Genomic DNA, 25,839 nt, shown 5'->3' on the forward strand with positions numbered 1-25,839 from the left:
ATCTACTGTAACAACCGTACTTGTAATCAGAAATACTTTAATAATCTCAGGGGGAAATTATTTAATTCATTATTATTTAATTATTTATTATTTATTTATTTAAGCCACAAATATAATTTAGTGTTGCAGTTCCTCACTGTGGCCCCTGTGTGGCTCACTCACATCAACAGTGAACTCCACCAGTGTCAAGAGAAACACACAAAGTCACCACTGTAACATATCAGTGTCTGTGTTATTCACTCCAGGCATTGTGGGTTTGTATTTTCTCACTGTGACAAACATTTTAATATTTTAAGATCAAATTAAAGGTACAGTTAGTCTACTAAAGACAGTTAAAATACTTCAGATATCTGCATGTTACGGCTGTATGTGTCCCCTGGTATGATGTGCTTAAAAGCTCCTGTGGCAGTGTCAAAGAGAGGCTTTTGGCATGGGACCTACCAGACTTAATGCCTCTCAGATTGGGATTTTGCAGCTGTGTTGCTATTCTGTTTTGACTTTTGATAGTTTAATCTTGATATAGTGTCTTTGTTTTTTTATGTTAATGAATCATATTACCACTACACATGTAGTGTAGTGACTCTGAATGACCACTGGATGGAGCAGATTGTAAAAAAATAAATAATGCACAGTAGTAATACTTGTGGTTATATTGGCTATAAATATAAACAATAAATATATAAATATGACCGTAAAATCTTTGTTCATCATATGTATACAGTACAGGTCAAATTTGAGATTTTTGCTTCCAACTGCTGTGTCTTTGTGAGATGCAGAGAAGATGAACAGGTGGTATCTGCATGTGTGGTTCCCACCATGAAAATGTTTGTGCTTAGTGGGACAACCTCACATCTCCAAGCTATTAGACAAAGAAGGACTGTGCTCCTCGACAAACACACAACCCAAACCCAGTTGAAATAATTTGGGATAAGTTTGACCACAGAGTGAAGGAAAAGCATCCAACAAGTGCTCAGCATATACAGGAACAACTTCAAGACTGTTGGAAAACCATTCCAGGGAGATTCCTCTTGAAGATGACTGAGAGTGTGCAAGGCTGTTATCAAAGCAAACGTTTGCTACTGTGAAGATACTGTGAAGACTGTAAAATATAAAACATATTTTGCATATCGTAATTATTAAATATAATTAGATCAGTACACCATTTGTTCATGTCTCATGAGAGGAGTTGAAATGATGACAAACATAAACAAACACTTAAATATCCTTGTATCTGCTCATAACTACAATATTTGATGATATTATCAATGTATATTACATCTATAAGTGTTTATATACTGTTGATGAATGCTGATTGGGTTTTAAAGTCAGAGGTCAGTGCGTTGCTCAAGGGCAGTGGCAGGATGATTCATCTGGTCTATTTAGTGCAGAAAAAGGGGAAAACTCATAAAAGGTCCACTGTCTGAAAGGTTCAGTCCTAGCACCACCTGTGACCGACAAACACTGATTTCTCTATTATTCCATTAATTTCTATTTCTGTTCCCACATCATTCTCACGTCTCCACCTGCTGAGGTCAATACAAACACTCCCGACAGGCTATTGGTTTCACCTGTCACATTGTATTAATCCACCAGGAAGAAAGCAGGAAGTTGTTGCAGGCCATTTGGATGGAGCCCAGTCTTTCTCTCCCTCTTTATTTCTCCTTTTGTTGACCTCTGGTTTTCCCACGATTGTTCAGCAGCAGGAAACTCAGCCTGTCCGAATATGAAGGAACCTGACCATCTGTAAGCAAGCACACACACACACACACACACACACACACACACACACACACACACACACACACACACACACACACACGCACTTTAAACCCCCAACACTCACACATGTGCACCACAAGCGCCCTGAAGGTTGGTGAGGAGGATTTTTAAATCATATTTGCCTCTCTGAAAGAGTCATTTCCTTGTATTTGTATTCACACGGTGACACATTTTCATTGTTTTGGTGGTGTACTCCTGCACATCAGTCTAGACACGAAGCAGTAACTGAGGTTCACGTGCTGAACATTCAAGTTCATGGGTGTTCACATTTGTGCTGTAAGAACAGAAGAGGCCCTGTAGCCTCTTTTTACACTCAATTTTAGGACAATACAGAGAGTATATCAAACATACTGAACAAGCAACCAAGCAGCATTTTTATGGCCAAACAATGTAATATTCCTGCCTGGCAAAGTAAATACACCTAATTTGTTTCACATCCTGCGAACCCAACTGAAGGCAAAAAAAAATCCCCTAAAACAAGCAACCAATAGGTGTCTGCTGATGTCTGTGGATTATACATTTAGACAGTACTGATTGCGAAATATTTGAACCAAATATTGAATTGAAGAATGAAATGAAGTAAAACCCCTAAATTAAAGCACTCTAACTTTTCATTATGAATGTTATTAATATGCTGGGGTAGAAAGCAAAAAAAAAAAAAAACATGTCACTATGGTAATAATTTGGGCCCTTAAATCATGCACAATGAGCAATAAATAGACCACTAAACCTGCTTGTTTCTGTGGTAATGGCTTTGACTTACCTAAATATAACTGTTCAAAATGAGAAAAAAAAGAAGTATACAACACTACACTATGAGCACTGCTGAGTAGTTGTGTGAAAAATTTATTTTTTTTAAAAACATGTAAAGGAGTATGATTGTTTCAGTTTTGTTTAAAATGTTTTATAATTAAGAAAGAACTTTAGTGTATTATTTAGAGCTTGATTTCTTAAGGCTGCTGGTTTATCTCCTCAGTCTGTGTCAGTCTTATCATTTTAATTATTGAATGCTGTTGTCTGCAGACAGCTGTAATGCAGAAACTGATTAATATTGCAACAGTCTGATACATATCTTTGTGATGTTTGTCTCAGTCGCAACCTCTACATAGAATCTAACACAAAAAATGGTCCCCAAAATGGTGTGATGAGCAATAAAATATGAAACCGTATCACATATTTGTTTTAATTAAGAAAGGAATTTTGTGTAGCTTAATTTCTGAAGGTAAATTTAAGTCCTAGAGCACAGTGGTATGCTGCTGGTTTATCTCGTCTGTGTTGGCTCTACTAAATTATTATCAAGCCATTAATATTGCAAGAGACTGACAGAAAAACAATGAAGATGTTTATATTAATGAACAAGAAGTCAAGTAGAAATACAGGAGACACTAGAAGATAATAGACTGATTTATTAGGTACACCAAGGTCTGATGCAACAGTCCTGTAAAAAAAAATGCAACCTTTATGAAGATTATATAATCTATATTATAATGTCACCACTCATTCATATAAATGGGGAAAAAAACACACGCAAACTACAAACAACAACTTCACAAATGACCATAAAGTTGATTCAACACCTCTTTGAAACAGATTCAGTACAAACCTTCATGATTGCAGGGCTGTGGTGTGTGTTGTGTGTACACGGCATAGTATGTGTTCAGCTAACATTTCCAAGTCCTGCCTCTACATGACTGTAAAGTCTATAGTTTAAGCATGCTAATGGTTTCTAATTAGCACTAAGTACAAAGTACAGCTGAGGCTGCTTTTCAAGCCAAACTAAAGCTTTGGGCAGATTGTAATGTTGACCCGATGGCATAAATTAAGAGATCATCAGAGTTATTACAGCTCCTGAAGGGATCGTGAATGTGTGTAGCAGATTTCACTATAATCCATCCAATAATTATTCAAGTCAAAATCACAAATGTGAACATTAAAGTCAGAGGATCACTAAGGTCACTAGGCTTCATCTTCTGGAGACCATGAACATCTTTTTTTAGAAATTATATGGCAATCAATTCAGTAGTTTTTGGAATACTTAAATAAATGAAAGTTGATGAGTATTAGTTCATTTAGTCTCGCCTTTCTTTGATTTGGGTGCTTCTATTCAAGATTAAGACTGAGGGTGTATGGTTTGTTAAAACATGCAACTTACAGAGACATAAAACTTAAAAAATATTTAAAAATCTATAATTTGGTCATTATGATTTGTATAATTCATAAGCGCTAACATCCTGCATTTCAACACTTTACAGATCTACTGTTTGCTTTCACGTCACCACCGTGCCTGGTTATTTGTGTTGATAAACTGATTTATTTTGTAGCAGCTCTCAGTGTTGGTGAGTGCAAAGCCACTCAGGCGTTTGATTGTTTTAGCTGCTTGTTTTTTTTCCTAAAATGAGCAGCAGGAAGTCTTTCCTGTTTTGAATACACTATGAATAGAAGAGAAGTGTGTGTCTGTGTGTTTGTGTGTGTGTGAAGGAGAGAGAAGGAGAACAAAATACAAGAAAACAGGTACAGGTTTTTTTTTATGCCGACATTTACTATCAGTGTAATGATTCTACACATCTCTCTGTATCTCTAAAGCCACATATGCACGACAGGATAAGTGATGCACACACATTTACTCACACACACAGTCAACCTGTCATTGTGGTGCCGACTTACTGTATTCTTCCCTTACGTCTGTCTCACAACACTCCTCTTCATCCTCCTCCTCTTCACTCCAGGAAACAGGACACAGTAAACTTCCAGCTTCTGTTTCTCCCACTTCCAAGTGGAAGTAGATATGTGGGAAGCACTTTGTATGTGTGTGTTTGTGCGCATTAAAGCAGTGGAAAAATGGACCTCCTGACCCCATTATGCTCCTCTCTCACGTAGAAGAAACTGTTTATATCATCAACATGAATCTAGCTCGCACGACCCCCAAAACACTGACACAAACACATCCACAAACACCCTCATAAACACACACACACAGACACACTCATGCGTGTGACTCAGTTACACCTGGCCATCACACATTTTAAAAAGCGCAGTTTCATTTCTTGAAAGAACCGTGAAACGCTCCGGATCAGTGGATTCAGATGGCAGGCGCCTGAGTGATTATGAATAAATACGAAGGGAGAGCAGCTGATGATAATAAGGATTAGGAGAGCACAGCCCACAACTGATTTCAACACTTCAACACAAACAAACTTTATCTGTAAACCAGGATCTCACACCGAACAAGAAGTAGAAATTGTAGTGTTTCCAAAAAAATTATCTTGATTTACAGCCTTGGACAATAGTTGGGAACTGTTAGCTGACAATTAGACCGTGTATGACCAAAAAGATTTGATTGAGGATGTGTGAAAAGAAAGAAGAAAGCTTCCTTTTCCACCTTTCCTGTGCATTTTAAATGTGTTATCTGTGATAAAGCTGAAAGTAAATAATTCAGTCTACCAAGTCAGCTGACTTGGTAGACTGAATTATTTGTGTAATTTGGGTCTTTATGAGATCTGTGTCACCCACAGAGGTGATGAGGGTGGCAGGATGGCATGCTGTTTCACTCAGGAAGTAAGAAACAAGAAAAGAAGATGTTTTCACAAGTGTTGGTATTTTGTTTAGTTTATTACAAACACAGTATATAACAAGTACTGCAGCACAAAACAAATCTAATAACAGTGAACCCCACAGTGAGGGAGAAGACAAGTCATGGACCAGCAGACTGCTTCTCACTTTCTCTCTCTCTTACACACACACACACACACACACACACACACACATATATATACATATATACATATATATACACACAATGTATACACATAGATACAGCACAAGCAAACACTAGCTGGAATGTAAACTGGAAGACTCAGACTCTGTGGTCGTGGAGGCCCCGGGGCGTCTTCGTGGTAGGATCTTCAAACTAGAGGCTCGGCTCAGTGTGAGGGCCCTGCGGGCCGAACTCTTGAACCCAGCCCCCAGAAAGGCGTACAGCAGTGGATTTAGGCAGCAGTGTGCAAATGCCATGGGCTCAGCCACCGCTAGCCACACACTCAGGATGGCCTCCAGGCGACAGCTGCGGGGCAGGACCTCCAGGCGCAGCATGGAGTCCACAGAGATGCCTGCTCCATAGGGCAGCCAGCACACGAAGAAGCAGAGAACCAATGCGATGGTGGTCCTGACCGCTCGACGCTTCTGCCTCTGGCCCCCCAGGGGGCCTCGGGTCAGCCTGGTGACAATGACGCAGTAGCACACCAGGAGGACAAGGCCTGGAATCACCAGACCCACCAGGACCAGCTGCAAGTGGAAGACTGCAACCCAAAGAGGAGCGTTGTCTGCTGGGTAGAATCGCTGGCAAAGGGTGGCCCCTTCTCCTCCTTCTTGAGTCCGAGCAAATATCAAGTCAGGCACTGCCAAGAGGGCAGCAGGCAACCAGGCACCTGCAGGCAGAGAAGATAAGTAAGGAACTGTGGGAGAAGCAAGTAAGGAAGAGAAAGGGTTTGAAAGGGAGAAAGCATCAAAAAAGCTAATTAGTCTTTTGATACTCACCCACATAAACCAGTCTGTGTGCCAGCAGCTGCCTCAGCCCACCAGTGTTGGTGTCCGTGGCTCGGACTACTGCCAGGTAGCGGTCCAAGCTGATGAACGCCAGGATGAGCACACTGCCGTACAGGTTGACCGTGTAGATAGCGTGCACACCAACGCAGGTGACTGCTCCGAAGCGCCAGTCAGCCATGGCTGCATCCACGGCCCAGAATGGCAGTGCCAGAACAAAGAGGAGATCTGCAGCTGAGAGGTGGAGGCGATACCGGTCTGTGAGGCTGCACTTTGATCTGCGGACAAAAACAGGAGTGCAAATCCAATGATTAGGCCTATTAGTTATTGTCAAGGACACAAAGAGCAAACTGGAAGCAACAGCCATCCAACCATCCTCTCACCTGCGTTGGCAGCCCAGCACTATGACGACCAGGCCGTTTCCGGTGATGCCCAGGGTGAAGATGAGCGCGTAGACCACAGGCAAGAACACCTGCTGCAGGTCAGTAGTCATTATGTGCTCCACCTCACAGGGCTCCTCGAGTTCCACCCCGAGGTCTCCAGAACCAGAACCAGAACCAGAGCCTGTGTCATTGTAGTCGTAATCCAAGACGATGTGCTGGAGACAGATGTTAGAGGATGAGGAATTAAAGGAAAAAACAACATCCTAAACAGAGATTTGTGTATTACACATCATGAACTATCTTACCTCATAGTATGACATGATGGGAGTTCCACTCCTTCCTCAGCAGAGTGAAGTTGAGATTTCTGTCTGCATGGGTTATATAGTCGTGTTTATGCTCCTCCTCCCAACAATCCTACACATCTGTGTTCCTGCTGAAACGTTTTTCCTGTTTTCGAGGTGTCAGGTGCTGATAGTGGTTCTATCACAGGATACTCTGTTGTGTGAGTGTGTGTGTGTGTGTGCACTGTTTGAATTGTTTCTGGCCCTGAGACCTCTGGTTTGTGATAATCTGGATCTATTGGCAATAGGAAAGAAACAGACAATGTGTAAAGTGTGTGAAAGAGACGGTATCTCTCCAACCTCCACGCTCTGTCAAATCAGGACAAGCAGCAGCAGGAGCTTCATACAGTACTTGGGTTTGCGTCACTGTCTTATATGATGCATGAACATGCATGAGGGGGTGACACAGATAAGGGGGGAGGATAAGGAACGTGGTATTCTGCAAGTGAATGGGAGATGATTATCAGTTCTGTTCTGGTGAGGTTGTTAGACTCCAGCTTATCTTTCTCTGTTAATGAACCATGAGTGTGCCTTTGTGATATTAATGTGTCACCTTTCTGAGAACAGAATCACATTACAACACCAAAGCAAGCAGGAGCACATCCCACTGAAGTCTCCCATTGTCAAGCATTACAGAATAAACTGACCAATTTAAAAAAAAAAAATGAATTTAATGGATGAATTTTAAAACACAATGTTGATAGATTAAAAATTTATTTAATTTGTCAATTCATAATTCTATTTCTCAAATAAATAAATTAGAATTGAAAACTTCTAAATTGTACTTTGTGTCTTTCCAGTTCCATCATGTCCTCATTTGCTTACCACTTTAACATTTACAGTTTCGATTTGATATTATAACGTTTTAATATAAAAAATGTTTAAGATGCACAGAGCAATGACCGGTGCTCTGATTGGCCAATCAGCAACTCATTCCATCATTAAACAGAAAGTGCAAAGGTTACACTTTACACATTACAGTAAGTCATCAGTTCAATTTTAACGTTATATCATTGTAAAGAAGATATCAAACTCTATCATCATACATCCATGTGCGTGACGCTGAGTCGGTCAGCAGACAGATTTCCTGGCTTGGTGCTAACAGTTCTGCCTAAATCCTCATCCTCTCTCAATACATTAATCCCATAAGAAAACATCAACACCCCCCCAGCACCAAGAAAAACAGTCAAACCTTCAAGACTGAACCTCATCCCCTCCTTTCTTTCTCTTTTCGACACCCTTCCTCTACATTCACTGGTATCAGCACAAACATCTCGAAAAATAACACTCCTCAGATGTGGAACACTGACTGACGCGAAGGGGCCGGTTCCTGGCTTATCTGATGGTCTTAATGGACCTTTTTGTTTCACAGCAGCCATTTTAACATGAAGTAGTAGGGTCAGCACAGGTGTTACCAATGATACTAATTAAGGTCCTGTTCCATTTAGTGCAGCAGAGACTTTCCAGTGAGCACAACATGCACCACAGCAGCACCCTGACTCTGTTTGACCTGAATGGAACGGGACCTGAAATTAGTATCATTGGTAACACCTGTGTTTACCTATTGTTTCATGTCAATATTACCGTTGTGAAAAAGGTCTAGTGCTGTTGCACTGCTGAGGTTTTTTTTTCTTAAAAGCTGAGCTGGAAACACCCAAGTTTAAATAACAACATTCATTACAGGCTCTGCTTCATTTAAAAATAACACATTAGTGTTAACGTTATTAACTCTGCGTGTGCTTTCTGTGGAAAGGCACACTGTGACGCAGGGCTGATATACTGTAACTGGAGAGCTGATTCCTTCATTGTGGCACCACCATGTGGACATTTGGTGAAATGGTTGCACATTGTACCATGAGAGGTGTCTAGATCAGTGCTTCTCAAACTTTTTACATTGTGTACCACCTCAGAAAATATTAGGCTGTCCAAGGATCATCGTTAAAATACAGCAGTGCCAGCTCACGCTACTCAACTACAGACAGTTTACAGACTTATTATTCCTAATAAGAAGATTATTTAGTGTTTACTGATACCGATCGAAGAACCAAAACTGATTTTGTGGAAAAGTCCTCTTCCAAATAGTTCCATGTGCATGAATGTGACTTACTTACATCTTATCAGGCTGATTTTAAATATTTACCTATTTTAATTTGTGTTCAATTTGTTTGAATTTCTCTAATTTTAAATTACACTTGTGTCATTTTACCTATCTACCATTACAGGGAGGCACCACCAGTGGTACATGTACATGAACCAGTGGTCTAAATAAACAAATCTCTTACAATTGCAACCAGAAATGACTCATTCAACAGTGTTTTATCATTCATAAACAATGGGCCGAGATACACTGTGTCCCAAATTTACACTAACTATTAAATGTACATAGTACACTTGTGTTTATAGTTATTTACTATCTATCTGCCGTCAGACTTCAGACTGTCATTGCCAATTAAATGTAACTTCATTTTTTGCATTTCCGAATACAACTTCCATATCCTTATTGTATTGTGGGACAACTCTTCTAGTGTGAAGGCACTAAAAACTCAAAACCTGCTAAATAGCATGTCCTAATACACTTTTTAAACTGTAGTATAACTAGTGGTACACAAGCTCCCATGAAAGGTATGCAGAGGAAGAAGAGCCCAAATGTGATGTGGGGATAGTAAGCAGAGGTAAAAATGAAAAACACTGTAGTCATGACTCCAAATGGGAAATATTAGGAAGAGGAGTACAGATCAGTTGTAACCCTTTTCCACCCAAGTAGCTCAGGTTCTTGGACCAGTTTCATCACGGATTCAACAGTCAACAACAAAAATTGTTCCTGTTATGGAATTTTCTATCCTTAGGTTACACATGGTCACGTGTGAGCCTTGTGGTCCTCGGCAGTATTAATTGTTTGTCTTTGACTAGTTGCCACCATATCTCAACACTGTGGTGGCTGGGGTCGAAGAGACCTATTGCTGCATTCTTAGTCATAATAGATAGCTTGACATTGACGTTCCAATCTGCGTAAACAGACATCTGTGTCTCCAGACTAGATTATGCTGACAATAACACCTCCATGGGTAAAGCCATTCTCTTTGACTAATTCAAATATAGTATTTGTGGTGTGATCTTTGGGTTGAAAGTTTATCCACCATCACGAGTTCGTCAGAATGCGAGACCGACTCAGGCACTTCTGATGAACTTTGAGAGCGTCTCTAGTTCTCCTTGGCCAAGCGTCAATAAATAATACAGCATAAGACATCAGAGGCTCCTGAACACTTTCTTCCCTCCTGACCTTACCATTGACCTTTGACTTCAGCAATTTCTCCACAACAATTGGCGTCACGAACAGGATTTCAACAGAACAAAGACGTGGTAAGTGCAAAGTTTTATTACTATGCCTTACCATGTCTGCGTTTGACGAAATCATGAAAAACTATGTGCTTATTTAACCTGCCTGGAATATAAAAACATCTAAGACCCACCAGGGAGTCAGGAGCTTCAGTGTCTTGGGGACAATGTCCTGGCTGAAATCTCTGGCGTTGTTTGGAACGTATGTGTCATACAAACATCCCAGTTAGATGTTCAATTCGGCATATTGATTTAAAGTGAGAAAGAAGAAAGCTGACAATGGTGTAAAAAAAAAACGAACATTAAAAATAAATGGAGCTGTAACAACAATTGATTACAGAGCAGTGTACAGTGTGTGGATCTGAAGGGGGGCAGGTTGGGTTTATGACCCACTGTGTTGCCACTACGTGGCTGTTGGTTTCCGGGGCAGTTACGGGCTGCACTCGGCACAGAGAGACCCACCTGAGGTTTAAACTATGGAAAAGACATGTTCGGGGGAGTTTAAATACACCCTTGTTTGAATCAAGATCAGAGATCAACTACTCTGTGTCCTTTGGAAGACGGTTAAATGTGTATACACTGGGAGCGAAAAAGAACTACATTTTCGTCTTTTCACCTCAGATCACCACTGCTGTAGTTAGAAAGGTGTGCAGACCTTTGATGCTGCTGTATTGTGGATTGAAATCTGTCTATATGTGTAAAGTCTTAATGCGCAAGCGAGCATAGGTAACAATCTGTCCAAAACAGTAGACAAATCTGAAAACATGCAAACTGACTCAGCACAAGCTAAGTCAAAGGCAAAATATTTTTCTGTAAAAAATCTAACAACCAATGTGAAATTAGATGGTCAACCTGTCATTGATAAGCAGTGTGCCAAAACAAACAAACACACACACATGACCAGGCATCACAGTTTAAGGTGATGTTTTCTGTTGGAATTGTCGGTAGACTGGAAGGATGGGATTACGTGTCTCCGTTCACTTCTCTTTTGTGTGAATAGATGAATGGCATGTGGCCGTATGAGGGAACATTTGAGAAAGAAAAGCTGCTAATGGCTGAGATAAATGTTAACCCTAATGGTGGAAATCCATCCTGTGATTCCAGATGCATTCAAGAATGTATGCAAGTGTGGTTGACTGGTCTGTAAAAAGATGTAGTGGTGGTGTGAGAGTGAGTGACAAAAACTGCAAGTTTGAATCCAGTGTCTTAAAAAGGGAATTGATCTAAGGGCCAAATGTGTCAATGCCTGTCATGCCTGTACTAGAAGCTAAGTTGCAAACTAGAGCTTTAGAAGTGGCTAAGATAAAGCAGCAACATGTTGATAATTTGGGAAATTGTGCAAAAGCTATGATGTATGGCTGGGCAAAGCGCCAAGCCAAGATTCCTGCTCCCCATGATTTGTTGAATATTTTAGCCGAGGTCGTGCTGGAACAACAAAACAATGGAAAAGCGCTCTTTGTCTTTCCGCAACTTTCAAATACAAGGCCCTCTTGCAATGTTGACATACTGTAGATGAACAACCAAGCACATCACAAACTAAGGCAGAGGATGAACTTTTCATACTAACAGCTACAGTAGTGAATTAGAAAGGAAAGTCAAGATTACGCACAGACAGGAGAAGGAAGACAGCAGACAGTCTAATGAGTCAGAGTTAGAAGGAGAAGGAGCCAGACCCAGAGAGGAGGAGCCTTACACAGACTTTAGTGACGAGGAAGTGCAGATTGTAAAGCCAAAACAAAACATCTCTGCTCTCCCTCTTCAAGGATTATACCTTTAAAGTTAGCTCTGTTCAACTTCATTCAAAAAAGTAACCTTTTTACTTAAAAGGATATAGGTTATTTCTACTGCAAAGAAAAAATGTTTCAAGTGTTTGAAGTTAAGTATCCTAACAATCATCACATACTATTTTGGTGTAGTACAATCGTCATCAAACTTGATTAACACATGTTTAAAACTTGCTCATTACGAATCGATAATTGTGCAGTTTGTGCTCAAATAATAATAGAAATAACCGTATATGTCAAGCTAAAAAAATCAAACTGGCTCTACTTAAAAGCACACTTTGTTTACACTACTACATAAATGCCTAAATCTGATGTTACACTCGATTAGGCAGACCAGAAACAAAGAGGCACATAGGAAAACAACTTTGCTTCTTCCTCTGAAGTGTCACAAACATCTTCAATAAATGCTTGTAAAAATAATGATTGACAACATAGCACTTTGAAAACCACGGACTTCTGAGTTCATGAAAGAATACCAGAAAAACACTTAATCCAGTTCACTTGCAGAACTGAGTGGATCTTATGTTAAGATGAGTTTGTTTCCGCTACACAAAGTGGGATATTTTCAAATATCAACTAGCTACAGAACTTTTCAGTACGTTATTTTTCTACTCCTTATTATTATCAATAATTATTATTATTGATATTGTTTTAAGTGAGGCTCTTATCATTTAACAGAAAAATACTTTATACAGACAGCACCAGGACTAAATAACAATAAGAGCTAATAGAGTTAGTAAAGAGTGAATAATCAAAATGAAGCTTTGAGGCTTTAGATTAGTCACATACAATTATTTTATAAGATTTCAGCATTGAGGGACAATCACGCTACATTCATGATTTTGTACAGTCAAAAGCAAACTAACAAACAAAAAAGTATTGATTATCATTACAACTAACTATAGTAACTCACGGTACTAGAGGGAGAGACGCTAAATAAAGGCGTTTACACAGATATAGGCTACTTCAGACTATAGTTGTTATTTCACACATGTACTGTAGCACACAAAAGGAGAGACTCTATGTCAGATGAGTTCTCACATGTTAAAGTTTACAAACCAAGGTTCAAAATGAGAACACAGCTCTGTGACACAGTAAAACGTATTGAGAATGTCACATTGGACGAGTCCATGCTAGCTAAGCAGCTAAACGTTAGCGCAGATGCTCCATGTTTTGATCCCACACCGGGTGGGTCATTACACTGTTATTGGTCATGCGGGCGCACGCTGTAAATAGTACTATTGGCTGTGCTGAGCGTGACAATCTGTTAATAAAAGATCAGCTTTCAGCCAACATTTTTTCTCCTCGGATCTGCATTGATCTCACAAGTGGCCTCAGTGAACTCTGAAAGAAGGAAACAACGGAGAACTTTGATCCATGTGCCATGTAGTTTGCCCACAAGCTCTCCAACATGTGCTGGCACGTGTTGCACACGGACCAACACATGTTGGAAGAGGGGTGATAAATGATGTTATTTGCCCAAAATAGTTTGCGCATTACACTAGTTTCACAAACGTTTGAAGATAGTTGTATGACGTGCCAACAGACCAGATGGAAGAAGAACACAGTGAAGCATGACCATCTGGAACCTCTGTCAGGTTATTTTTGTACATTTGCAAATAGGCTGTACATATGAAAAGTTGTTAAGGCAATAATTATTTGTTAGTCATAACTGAGCGATTCTCAAAGTGAGTTGAGGGTTTCACAAAAAGAAAAGAAGACACTAGAACAGTTCTTAATTGTCTGCTAAAAGAGGTGATCCCCAGGTTTGGGGTGCCACAGAATATAGATAGTGACAAAATTTAATTTTTGTTTAAAAAATCATGCAGGATCTGAATTTTAGGGTTCAAGTTGCAGTTGCATGTTCCGTATCACCCACAAAGTTCTGGTCAAGTTAAAAGAATGAACGCAAACTATCAAAGAACAGTTGACCAAAACAGTACTAACAATAGGTCTGAAATGGCCTGGTGCACTGCCTATTGTGCTGTACTCCATCTAAAGTGCACTAAGTGCAACAACAGAACTGAGTCCTCATGAGATGTTAATGGGGAGACTACACCAAACAAAACTTCTCTGCTTTGGACGGATGAGTTTATGGCTGAATATGTAAAAAGATTAACTGATGTTTTGAATTTTATCATTACAGGTGTCTGAACGGCTCACAAAACCAATGGAGGAACCAATTCATCCTTTTAATGAAGAAAATTTTGTATTAATCAAATAACAAAAAAAAAATGTTTTTGTCTCCGAGGTGGAACCAGGTGTTGGTGACAACGAGGACTTGTATTTCTTGCGCTTTAATCAAACTGCCTATTAACCAAACTAACCAAACTATTAACCCTGTTATGTTTGACTGTCCAATTGACAGATGTGATGACTGTTATATTGTTCACCCCCTGACTTTCTCTTAAGGTAAATGGTCGTGGACAACGCATGATAAAGCTCTGATTAAGACGGTGCTGAGTGCACCCGGGTAATGAACATTCACAGCTGCAGTACCTTTGACTGAACCTCTGGATCTGTGGTGTTTCACTCAACAGCCATGAAAAAGTTATCCTGATTATAAACTGTGGGCTGTTAATTACCAAGATGTTCCAGGGGAAGTACAGAGTGGTAAGATCTGTACTATGGTGAAACTGATAAGGACGATAGTTTTCTATATATTGGTCATTTTTCTTCCATAAATACACTCGAGGTAGCCAAACCTAAATCAACAAGGCGTGATAGAGGTACAGCTGAAGTTTCTCAAACTCTAGTGCAAAAAACAAATTCGGTCCTCAGTCTAATGATTGATTATGCTTGTGATCGTAATCTCAGTAACTGTTGGCTATGTCAAAATATGCCTTCGCCCATACACTCACCAAGTCTCATCCAATTCCATTCACTAGAGCGGATTATAAAGTGTTCAACTGGAATGATTTGGCCACGAGATTTGAGGATGAAGCAGATGAGTGATATACTCCTGCCTACCCTGTAGTCTCCACATAATACTGAAATTGCCTTATACGTTGCTAAAACAGTCAATGAACAGTACCTACTGAGCAGTTTCAATTATACTACACCTTTTCGCATTAATCATATACAAATGTATGTAAAATTAGGTTTTGAATATAGAGTTCAAATAGTTCTGGCCCAAACTGTTCAAAACCTCTTGGAAATCAGGTGTGTGTGGCTGCCAATCCGGTGGGTAAGGGGTATTAGGATTCTGAAGGTTTTGAGGAAAGGATTTAAGGCTTTGGCCTGGATAATCTTTCTCTTGGTGAAGTTGGTGAAGAGGAGACCTATTGGTCTGTAAATGAATGGTGTCTATGGAGCAACAGGGGGTTAAGTGGATGAATAAAAATAAATAAAATTGAGAAGAAATATTTTCTATCTTCGGGGATAAAATCAGTTTTCTGTTAGCTGTGTGTTCCATTTTAGGTTAACTTTATGTGATGATTCTGGCTTTACTGGTTGTTTAGTATTCTAAAAGATGTGATTTTTAATCATTTAGAAATTGCCATTTTATTAATCAGTTTTAAAATCTCTTTTCAATGATGGTTTTCACAGTAATGTAATACATGTTTAAAAGTTCAAAGCTACAATTATGTTATGATGATATGCAACTGATGGATAACGACTGTTCATGAAAATATTCTACGAAGATGGATTCCACGCCACCATGCATCCTATGTGCTAGTAACCTCTCCATGGTGGTGACCCTCTACTGTACATAATGTACACGGGTCGAAGATTTTGCGATATCTTAATTTCAACGATGATTGTTGTGATTGATTTAAAAAGAGAGAAGAAATTTGCTCTAAAAATGTTAAATCAATTGTTTTATGGAACCCCTTCTAATTGCTAGGGTTTTATCTACTAGGTGAAATAATACATTTGATCTTTCTCCTCTCCCAGTGGCATATTTGCACATGATCTGTGACCTTGACGTTCCAATCTGCGTAAAGAGACATCTGATCTGTGTCTCCAGACTAGAATGTGTTGACAATAACACCTCCAAGGGTAAAGACATTCTCTTTGACTAATTCTGGGGCGTATAGTATTTGTGGTGTGATCTTTGGGTTGAAAGTTTATCCACCATCACGAGTTCGTCAGAATGCTAGACCGACTCAAGCACTTCTGATGAACTTTGAAAGTGTCTCCAATTCTCCTTGGCCAAGCGTCAATAAATAATACAGCACACCTGATTTCCAAGAGGTTTTGAACAGTTTGGGCCAGAACTATTTGAACTCTATATACAAAACCTAATTTTACATACATTTGTATATGATTAATGCGAAAAGGTGTAGTATAATTGAAACTGCTCAGTAGGTACTGTTCATTGACTGTTTTAGCAACGTATAAGGCAATTTCAGTATTATGTGGAGGCTCCTGAACACTTTCTTCCCTCCTGACCTCACCATTGACCTTTGACTTCAGCAATTTCTCCACAACAGTTCCCATAAGGAATAAACCTGCCTCCTCATGAACTGTCTGTAGCTGAACAGTGTCGCCTTGTGCTGCTGCATTTTAACGTCTGTAATACTGCTGGTACTCAAAGAGATTAATATATTCCGAGGTGGTACGTGGTGTGAAAACTTTGAGAAACACTGAGGGACACATCTAAAATAATCTTACTGAAAGTTCTCATGGATGTGTACTGGTGATGAAAATGTTTAATCTGTCATGGCATACATGTTGTATGAAACTTAAAGGGCATTTTAAAATGTAATAAAATAAATAACGTGGAACTTAAGCAGAACTTTGCCTACAAAACTCGCATACACTAACAGATATTTGAGCTCAGTAAAAAAGTAAAAGACTTCAGGTAAATGCCAAAAAGTAACTGAACGGTAGCCAGACTTAACATACACAGAAGATATATATAAAAATTTTACCAGCACTTGAACATTCATGACTGCAGTCATGAAACTATAGCTTGAAAAAAAAAAAAAAAAAGCTAACGGGTTTCTCTAACGATCATGCTGCTGTTGCCACGCAACTGAGCAAGCAAGTCTCTGAATCCACGAGTCTTCTCAGGTGTTTTCCGCCTGGGTGACACCCGTCTTGGCTTAGTGGTTTCCAGGCTGACTGAGGTGGGAATCAACTCAAAAGTCAGATGTGTGTCTGCTGAATCATCGGCTTCATGCTCTTTAGACTCTTCAAAACCAGGACTGCTACTGTGCACGCTAGCTGGGAGGAGATCATCGTCGTCATCGGTACAGTCCATGCTGATGTTCTGCCGGCGATTACTGCTGTTGAGACGCTGCTGCTTTGCGACTCGAGGACCTTGAGAATCATCTCTTGTCCTCTTCCTCCTGTTCTTCTTCCTCTGGTTTTTCACTGGAGCCTTCATATTCTGTCTAAGGTTCCTGAAACAAAAAAAAAGAAGTAGCACATTCAGGTTACCTGTGATGTAAACAGTGATCGGTTCGGGAATGTGTGTTGTGAGTACAGATGCATTACCTCTGAAGAAATGCGTGCTGCCTCCAGCAGGTTGACGGTTCCACACACTGCTCAGTTTGTTTTGCACCGTTCTTCATCATAAGTCTTTTACTAACCAGCTGTACGTGGGCCAAAAGCTTCCTGATGAAACAGAAAGGTGCATTTATTGTTAGTAGACAGCAAACGAATTTGTGTGGCTACTCGTGTCGCACCTTAAAGCCAAGAAGCCCCCTACACACACACTGCGCAGACACAGGGAATCTTACCCTCTTGCATTAGGCAGCCTCCTTGGTGTCCACTTCTTGAGCAGGACCCACTGGTCACATGTCAGGGACTTGGGATCTGAAAAACAAACCAGAAAGAGTTGCAGACATCTCCTCTGACAGCCTAAAAACACTGGTATGAAAAAGATAATGGCACTGGCTTAGGAAAAAGTTTTTCTCTGTACTAAAAGTGCTGTAGCAGCGACACACTTTCCCCATTGATTACATTGTTCGTGTACTCACTGTTGTCTAAGAGTTTATTTTTAAGTGGTGCTTTCATCTTCTTTGCCTTCTGGTAGAGCTTCCGGCAGGCTGAGCACACGCCCTGCAAGGGCCTGTGTTTCTTGGGAGAGGGGCGCCATTTGAGGGAAGGACCAGAAGCTACGCTGCTGATAACAGAGTCTTCATCTGAATAGTCCACTCCTTCATCAACCACCTTTAAAAGCTCCCCTCCATCCTCCTCCTCCTCCTCAGCGACATGTTTCGCATCATTTGGACTGTTGATGATGTCAATGAGGTCACGGATGTTCCCTTCATCTGCATCAACTATGTTGTTGACGGCTTTGGTCTTCCTCTGCCCTGCCTTCGGCCTCTTACCACTCAACTTACGCTGGATAACATCTTTGTTAGGGCTTGGGCTTCTTTTGGGGCTCTTCGTGGAGCCTTTTGATAGTCTGGAGGAGCGTCTGGGGTACATGGTTCCGCCCCACTTCAGGGAATACTCAAATGAACTGTGCGAGGGAGAGCAACGACCTGTGATAAAGCATCTATAGAGTGTAATATGCTGCTGTGCAACCATTAAGGTGTGTGAACGAATGCGATCTCACCTATAATATTCTATTCTTGTGACTGATGTATGAATGGACAACTCCAAGCCATCTGCCTCATAGCCGCTATCATCTGTAGGACTGTAATTCGAAGCAACCGCGTTAAAAGGCATGATCAAAACAATGGAAACAAAAAATATGTTTACATATTAGAAATATTATGCTAACCACTGTAAATCCTCCACGTATGACAGAGCACAAAGCTGACTTTGTATTTAGCCTTTAGTCCCAGCACTGTCACATATCTGCTGTGTGTCAGTCTGGTCATTAAACTTTGCATCATGTATGATATACAGAAATGGGTTTAAACGCGAGGTCTCTCCAGAAGGCAGAGCCTCCTCGTGAACAGGTAACAATGGACAACTCACCTGTGTACCTCTGTTTTAGCTGCTACTTTAGTGACGAATACTTTTAATCAAACTATGTTTTCTGCAAACCAACTGATACAAGACAGGGAGCCACAAGCCACCGATACGTGTTGGTCCGAAACAAATCCGACAAGAAATCGACGTTACTGTGGTTTACGTAGTTTTAGCTTCCCGGCTAGCCTAGCCACACTAACATAAAAAATAGAGCTCACAGGGAGGACGACAGTGATTCACTAACTGCTGTGAAACTTACTTTATCTCACACTGTTCATATGTAACGTGGTCTGACATGCTCAGTGTTGTCTTTACTGACAGCTAAAGCGCTAAAAACAGCTAACACTAACACGCGCGAGGCGCTCACTTGTGGACACAATGGAGCGCGAGGACAAACTACTTAAACATGCGCGCGCGGCGGATGTTTACGTTAACGTGACGGATCTTCTTCTTCGGCATCCATCAACTAAAGGTGTGTAAATACATAGACATATATACATAGACGCCGCATTGAGCGGGTTGGTCGTTGGTCGCGATACGTAAACGGCGCCGCCATATTGGTTCGGGCAGATCTGCCCGTAAACTAATACAAGGAAATGGACTGAACTTCATAAAGCGCCTTTCTACAAAGTGCTTTAAGTTAATGTCTCTTATACACCCATTCACACACACACTAATATATCTGGGAAACAAACAGGCACCAAAAAACAACGTATGTAACTTTTAAAGTGATGATTATAAATGTTTACTCCTTATGTAAGCACCAAACCAACGTATGTATTTTTCTAATGCTGAGTGTTTACAGCTACTAATGTGTGTAACACTGTTACTGTGATGATAAAGATGTGACATGAGGGTTTTCTGAATAAAGAGCACACACACACACACACACACACCACATATATATATATATATATATATATATATAATATATATACATATACATTACATATACATACACACACACACACACACATATGTGTGTGTGTGTGCTCTTTATTCAGAAAACCCTCATGTCACATCTACATTTCAGGATGTGGTTATTATAGACACAGATTAAATGTTAAATATAAATATTTCAATATTTATCATCACAGTAACAGTGTTACACACATTAGTAGCTGTAAACACTCAGCATTAGAAAAATACATACGTTGGTTTGGTGCTTACATAAGGAGTAAACATTTATAATCATCACTTTAAAAGTTACATACGTTGTTTTTGGTGCCTGTTTGTTTCCCAGATATATTAGTGTGTGTGTGAATGGCTATATAAGATAAGATTAACTTAAAGAACTTTGTAGAAAGGCGCTTTATGAAGTTCAGTCCATTTCCTTGTATTAGTTTACGGGCAGATCTGCCCGAACCAATATGGCGGCGCCGTTTACGTACGATTCAGCGCTCAATGCGGCGTCTATGTATATATGTCTATGTGTAAATAGTCCGCTTGCCTCCAAAAACCTAAACCCCCGTGCTACTACACTCAAGCACCTCTAAACCCGGCCCGCTCCCTTCCCTGTAGCAGGGCCGTTTCCAGGTGTTTGGGGGTCCTACGTAAGATGCTATTTGGGGTCCTCTATATTGTCAAACTCTGAGGGAGAGATTTTAAACCTTTCCAGATGATCTGTGGTGATGCAACAATCTGTTACACTTTCAATACATTAATAAATACAACAGATGCAGCATGTTCCTAAACTTGGAAAACAAGGTGACCTAACATAAAAACTCTCCCCACCAATCCAAAACAGTAAAAAAAAAGAAGAAATAACTCACTTAAATGAATAAATATACAATGGACCAGCCTCCATATTAATGTGCAAACAATAAAAAACACAATGGACCAGCCTCCATATTAATGTGCAAACAATAAAAAACAAAAAAATAGTAGGAATAATATTGATGTTTCAGGTAGCAAGAAACATTTAAATGTAACACTGCACTACTCAACTCAACTCAACTTTATTTATTTATATAGCACCTTTCATACTGAATTGTAGCCCAAAGTGCTTCACAGAACAGAGTAAAAACAAAAACAGACAACAGAGCAGTTTAATGAAAAACTAGAAATTAAAAGAAAAGTAAAAACATAAAACTACAACAATAAAACAAATAAGAAAAGAACCTATAGGATAAAAAGCATAATTTAAGGAACAGTTGCAGTAAAAGTAGATATGACCTGTACAGTAAATAAGAACCAGAGATAAAAGTAACAGGGAGTGATCAGGACATACAAACTCAGTAGTGAATGGTCAGGCAGCTTAGGTAAAAGCCAGAGGTATGTCTTAAGTTGTTTTTTAAAAATGTCTACAGAGGTGCAGTCCCTCAGATCCATAGGCAGGCTGTTCCAGAAATGGGGGCCACGGTAGCTAAAAGCGGCCTCACCAAATTTCTTTGTGGTGGTTCTGGGGACAACTAGGAGTCCAGATGCCGAGGATCTGAGGGACCTGCTTGGTACATACCTCTGTAGCATGTCACAAAGGTAGGTCGGTGCCAGGCCATTTAGTGATTTAAAAACAAATAAGAGAATCTTAAAATCAATTCTAAAACTAAAGGGTAACCATTGCAAGGTTTTTAAAATGGGGGTTATGTGTGCCCTCTGTCTGGTCTTTGTCAGTACTCGGGCTGCAGAGTTCTGTATCAGTTGTAAGCAGTCTAGTGTTTTTTTTTTTTTTAGGAAGACCAGACAGAAGGGCATTACAGTAATCAAGTCTTGACATGATAAAAGCATGAATTAGTTTTTCTGTGTCAGCCTTGCTGATTAATGGTCTGACTTTGGTGATATTTCTAAGGTGATAGAATGATGTTTTGGTTATGGTTCCCAAGTTTTTGACCTGATCTTTTGTCCTTAGGGCCAGGGATTGAAAATGCTGGGAGAGGTGTTCTCTCTGATCTTTGGGCCCAAATATTATTATTTCTGTCTTTTCCTAAATAAGTTGTAGAAAGTTATTTCCCATCCAGACATTGATTTCATCTAGGCATTGTACTAAGTGATTGGGGTGAGGTCGTGTGGGAATACTGCAGTTGTATGTCGTCTGCGTAGCCGTGAAAAAGTGGGAGCATGTAGATGTTGAACAGAAGGGGCCCTAAGATAGAACCTTGAGGGACTCCACAGGCAATAATATTTACATCTGATGAGAAATCACCCAGTGTCACAGTGAAGTCCCGCCCAGTCAGATATGACCTGAACCAATTCAAGGCCACACCCGAGAGGCCAACCCAGTTTTCAAGTCTGTTTAGTAAAATATTATGATCAACTGTGTCAAAAGCTGCACTAAGATCAAGTAGGACCAAAACAGAGAGTTTGTTTGAGTCAGTACTGATTCTGATATCATTTAGTACTTTTACCAGTGCAGTTTCTGTGCTATGGTGCACTCTAAAACCAGACTGAAAAGATATTATTAATTATTGTAATAAAATTATTAATTTGCTTAAAAACAAATTTTTCTAAAATCTTACCTAAAAACGGGAGGTTTGAGATTGGCCTGTAGTTGTTAAAGTCTGAGGAATCTAGGTTAGTTTTTTTAAGTTGTGGTTTGACTATTGCTGTCTTTAAAACCTGGGGGGAAAGTGCCAGTAAATAGTGAATGATTAACAATATTTAAAACCTCCTCTAAAAGGGAGCTAAAAACTGATTTAAAAAATTAGGTAGGTATGGGGTCAAGTGTGCAAGTGGAGGGTTTTAGCTCTGATACCACCTTACAAAGTGCCTCGGGATCAATCTGAGCAAACGAGTGCATGGTATAATTAAACTGCTTAGTGCAATCTAAAACATTAAAAGACCTTGTTTGATTAATATTAGTTCTAATAGTTGAAATCTTGTTATAGAAGTAGGCAGAAAATTCATTGCACTTAGTGATAGAGAGAAACTCACTGAGACATGTAGGTGTAGGATTAATGAGGTGGTCAGTTGTACTAAAGAGCACTCTGGGACTGTTTTGATTTTTATTCATAATTTCAGAGAAGTGATTCTGTCTGGCATTTCTTAGTGCCTTGTTATAGTCTGTTGAAAGATTATGTAAAATGTCGTAGTGGATCACGAGTTTACTTTTCCTCCATCTACACTCGGCTTTCCTACAATTTTGGTTGAGTTTGTTGACATTTAAATTTTTACAGGGGGGCTTGCATTTTTGAGCTACTTTTTTTAGTTGTACTGGTGCAACAAGGTCAATTGTTGTGCGTAATCTGAAATAAAATTAATTGGCTAAAAAGTCTGCAGATGAGGGAAGAATATGTGGGGGCAGTGTTTTTATATGGGCTATAAAACTTTCTCCAACTTCAGGTGTAAGATGTCTTTTTCTGACGGTGTGTTCAGTTTTAACCTGGGTTGTTGATGCAGTGGCAGTAAATTCAATGCAGGTCTGATAGGGCGACATCTGTAATTGAGGATATTTCTACGTCTTAACCTTTGCCAATGACCAGGTCCAGCGTGTGGCCGCGATTGTGTGTTGGTCCACTGACATGCTGTCATCAAGAAGATTTTAAAAATCGGTTGCCTTTTTGTCATTTATGTTGTCTATGTGCAAGTTAAAATCACCAATTATAAGAATTTTGTCGTAGTTCGTGTTAAGAATGGATAAAAACTCTGAGAATTCTGCTAATAAGTTAGGGCAATGATTTGGTGCTCTATATACAGTGACTGTAAGTTTGGGTGGGTGGCATTTAAAAACAGAAGCAAAATATTCAAAAGAGTTAAAAACATCAAAGGAGACTTGTCTGCAGTCAACAGCGTTAGAGGCAATGTTGGCCAGACCACCGCCCCTCTTCCCCTGCCGACAAGAAAAATTAAAAGCATAGTTCAGTGGGGCAGTTTCAATAAGAACAGCAGGTGCATCTAAACTCAACCAGGTTTCACACAAAAAGATGCAGTCAAGGTGGCGCTCTGTGATAACGTCATTGACCACTACTACTACTAACCCTGAACCCTTTAGCACCATTTTAGATCTATTTCTGTCATTGTGGTATGTAGAACCACAAGTCTGACTTCTATGCCTTTTTATAGGTTATAAGTGTTTCACACTACTGTTATTAGTGGTCCTAAAATTAGGATTATACTGGGCAGATGTTTTAACTCACATAGATAGTGTATGTGTGTATCCTGTCTTTTGCATGTCTCGTGCACTTCCCTTAGTTAGCCTGTGATTTTCTGAGAGAGAGATAATTATAAATCAACAGTACAAGGACAGGAGAGACAGACTAGGGGAGTTCCATTTAGATATAAAACATAATGCTCATTACTGAGCTAAACCCCCCCCCCAAATTTTTTTAGGATGTTATCTGTATCAGGTGGGAGGTGTCCGAGACAGCCCATTTAAAAAAATGTATAAGAACCAACTGATAGAGTCCCTCCGAGAGCCTTTTCTCTGTAACCCCTCTTTTGTGTTGCACTGTTAAACGCTCGTTCTTGTACAAGAATAATAAAAATTCAACTTAAACTTTGATACTTTGAATCCAGTCTTCCTTATTCAAGGGTTTTTTCTTTAAAAATTCCTGTAATAAGCCACCAGCTCGTATATTCATATAGATATTATATATATTAGATTTCTGGAACAGGATGATATTTTTAAAACAACATTTCAAGCACACAATGTCTAACAGTTCACAGCTTGGATGCATTCATAGCTGCCTTTATATGTTAATAAAGATGAAATCATAAATCATTGTGGTATTATTGTGATTCATTTTTCATCTCCACAATATTGTCAAAGTTTTATCCTGCAATATATTGTCATTAGTGTCATGTCTAGTGAATATGTATCATGTAACTGTATCTGTTTTTTTAGTATGTACAAATGTAGTGGTGTGTTCAGTTATTCCTGATGTGAACAAACTTTTTATGAATGCCCCCCTGATGATGTCACGTTGTCAGTGTTGGTGCTGTTGTTTTATTTTACTGAGCTCACAGCTTTCGATATGGGGCTCCTGGTGGAGCCCGGGACCACCAGGTCGTCTAAGGAGGGGTGCACCGGCCCAGGTCGGTAACGGAGCAGGTCAGTAGTGGGATCGCGCCTGTGAATAGACGCTGTAGTGCAGCCTGAGCAATACAGCGGGACCCAGTCTTTTTACACTCTCTGTACTGTTCAACAAACAGCTGGGACAACACACACGATCAACAACAAGCTCCTTCTATGTTCAACAGCTTCATCACTGCTTTTGATTTTCTTGTTGCCATGAAAAACCTCCAGAAAGCACTTGTGTTTGTTTGTCCTACAGCGCCTCCACCTGGAGGAGAGGAGCAATGAGCAGCAGTCACAGCAGTCAATGAAACAGCACACATTCAGTAAACTCACAGGTTTTTCTGTCACTGATTCAATGAACTGCATCCAGAGAGTTGGTGTGGAGCAGCAGGAGGACAACAGAGCAGTTGCAGGAATTTCACAGATTACCACAAAGGGAAGGAGAATAATTGTATTTTTAAATGACTGAGTGCTCCATGAATGCTTATTTTAGTCGTCATTCTGTACAAAGACCATAAGAAGAAGATTTTTTTTTACTCAAAAAAGGACAAATGATTTCTGAGGGATTTTGTGTCTGTCTTGCTGTGTTACTTTTTGAGTCTTCCCAAGATTTCATCCCTGTTAACATGACTGAAGCCTAAGAGGAGAAGGCATCTGCATAATTAGGCTGTAGTGAGTTAGTTGTAATTGTTCAGTTCAGTTCAGTTCAGTTCAGTTCAGAGCTTTATTGTCCCTCCAGGGGACATTTGATTTGCAGTGACAATGCAACTTACACAACAAAACAGACAAACAGTGACATAGAACAATGACGCAAAGTAAAGCAACCAAAACTTGATTTAAACAATCCT

The 25,839-nt window shown here is 39.8% G+C and overlaps 2 protein-coding genes across 4 annotated transcripts; both read right to left on the reverse strand.

Annotated features, from left to right (window-relative positions):
* Positions 1-5,369: 5,369 nt before the first annotated feature.
* On the reverse strand, positions 5,370-8,410 carry LOC104938220 (C-X-C chemokine receptor type 4). 2 transcript variants are annotated; one of them, XM_010754579.3, is made up of 5 exons: positions 8,235-8,410; positions 7,007-7,277; positions 6,702-6,916; positions 6,313-6,596; positions 5,370-6,203 (listed from the first exon to the last, which is right to left on the reverse strand). In XM_010754579.3, the coding sequence occupies exons 2-5, from the start codon at positions 7,019-7,021 to the stop codon at positions 5,608-5,610; spliced, it is 1,110 nt and encodes a 369-aa protein (XP_010752881.1). In that variant the 5' UTR covers positions 7,022-7,277; positions 8,235-8,410; the 3' UTR covers positions 5,370-5,607. The 2 variants fall into 2 exon arrangements, with proteins under 2 accessions (XP_010752881.1, XP_027138955.1); XM_027283154.1 differs by having other exon boundaries at positions 7,007-7,481.
* Positions 8,411-16,797: 8,387 nt separating this feature from the next.
* On the reverse strand, positions 16,798-19,503 carry si:ch211-227n13.3 (hypothetical protein). 2 transcript variants are annotated; one of them, XM_010756661.3, is made up of 6 exons: positions 19,298-19,503; positions 18,677-18,757; positions 18,093-18,580; positions 17,853-17,928; positions 17,608-17,727; positions 16,798-17,513 (listed from the first exon to the last, which is right to left on the reverse strand). In XM_010756661.3, exons 1-6 carry the CDS (start codon positions 19,333-19,335, stop codon positions 17,102-17,104), a joined length of 1,215 nt encoding a protein of 404 aa, XP_010754963.2. In that variant the 5' UTR covers positions 19,336-19,503; the 3' UTR covers positions 16,798-17,101. The 2 variants fall into 2 exon arrangements, with proteins under 2 accessions (XP_010754963.2, XP_019112754.1); XM_019257209.2 differs by having other exon boundaries at positions 19,045-19,502.
* Between the last annotated feature and the right edge of the window lie 6,336 nt (positions 19,504-25,839).

The sequence above is a fragment of the Larimichthys crocea genome, chromosome X, assembly GCF_000972845.2.
Source record: "Larimichthys crocea isolate SSNF chromosome X, L_crocea_2.0, whole genome shotgun sequence".
NCBI classification, from domain to species: domain Eukaryota; kingdom Metazoa; phylum Chordata; class Actinopteri; family Sciaenidae; genus Larimichthys; species Larimichthys crocea.

Coding starts and splice junctions, on each gene's coding strand:
- si:ch211-227n13.3 (XM_010756661.3), bottom strand. CDS start 19,335: ATGTCAGACCACGTTACATATGAACAGTGTGAGATAAA. Junction 18,758..19,297: donor TATGAACAGTGTGAGATAAA/GTAAGTTTCACA, acceptor TTCGAATTACAG/TCCTACAGATGATAGCGGCT. Junction 17,728..17,852: donor AGGCTGCCTAATGCAAGAGG/GTAAGATTCCCT, acceptor CTGTTTCATCAG/GAAGCTTTTGGCCCACGTAC.
- LOC104938220 (XM_010754579.3), bottom strand. Junction 6,597..6,701: donor GTGCTGGGCTGCCAACGCAG/GTGAGAGGATGG, acceptor TTTTGTCCGCAG/ATCAAAGTGCAGCCTCACAG. Junction 6,204..6,312: donor ACACAGACTGGTTTATGTGG/GTGAGTATCAAA, acceptor CTCTGCCTGCAG/GTGCCTGGTTGCCTGCTGCC.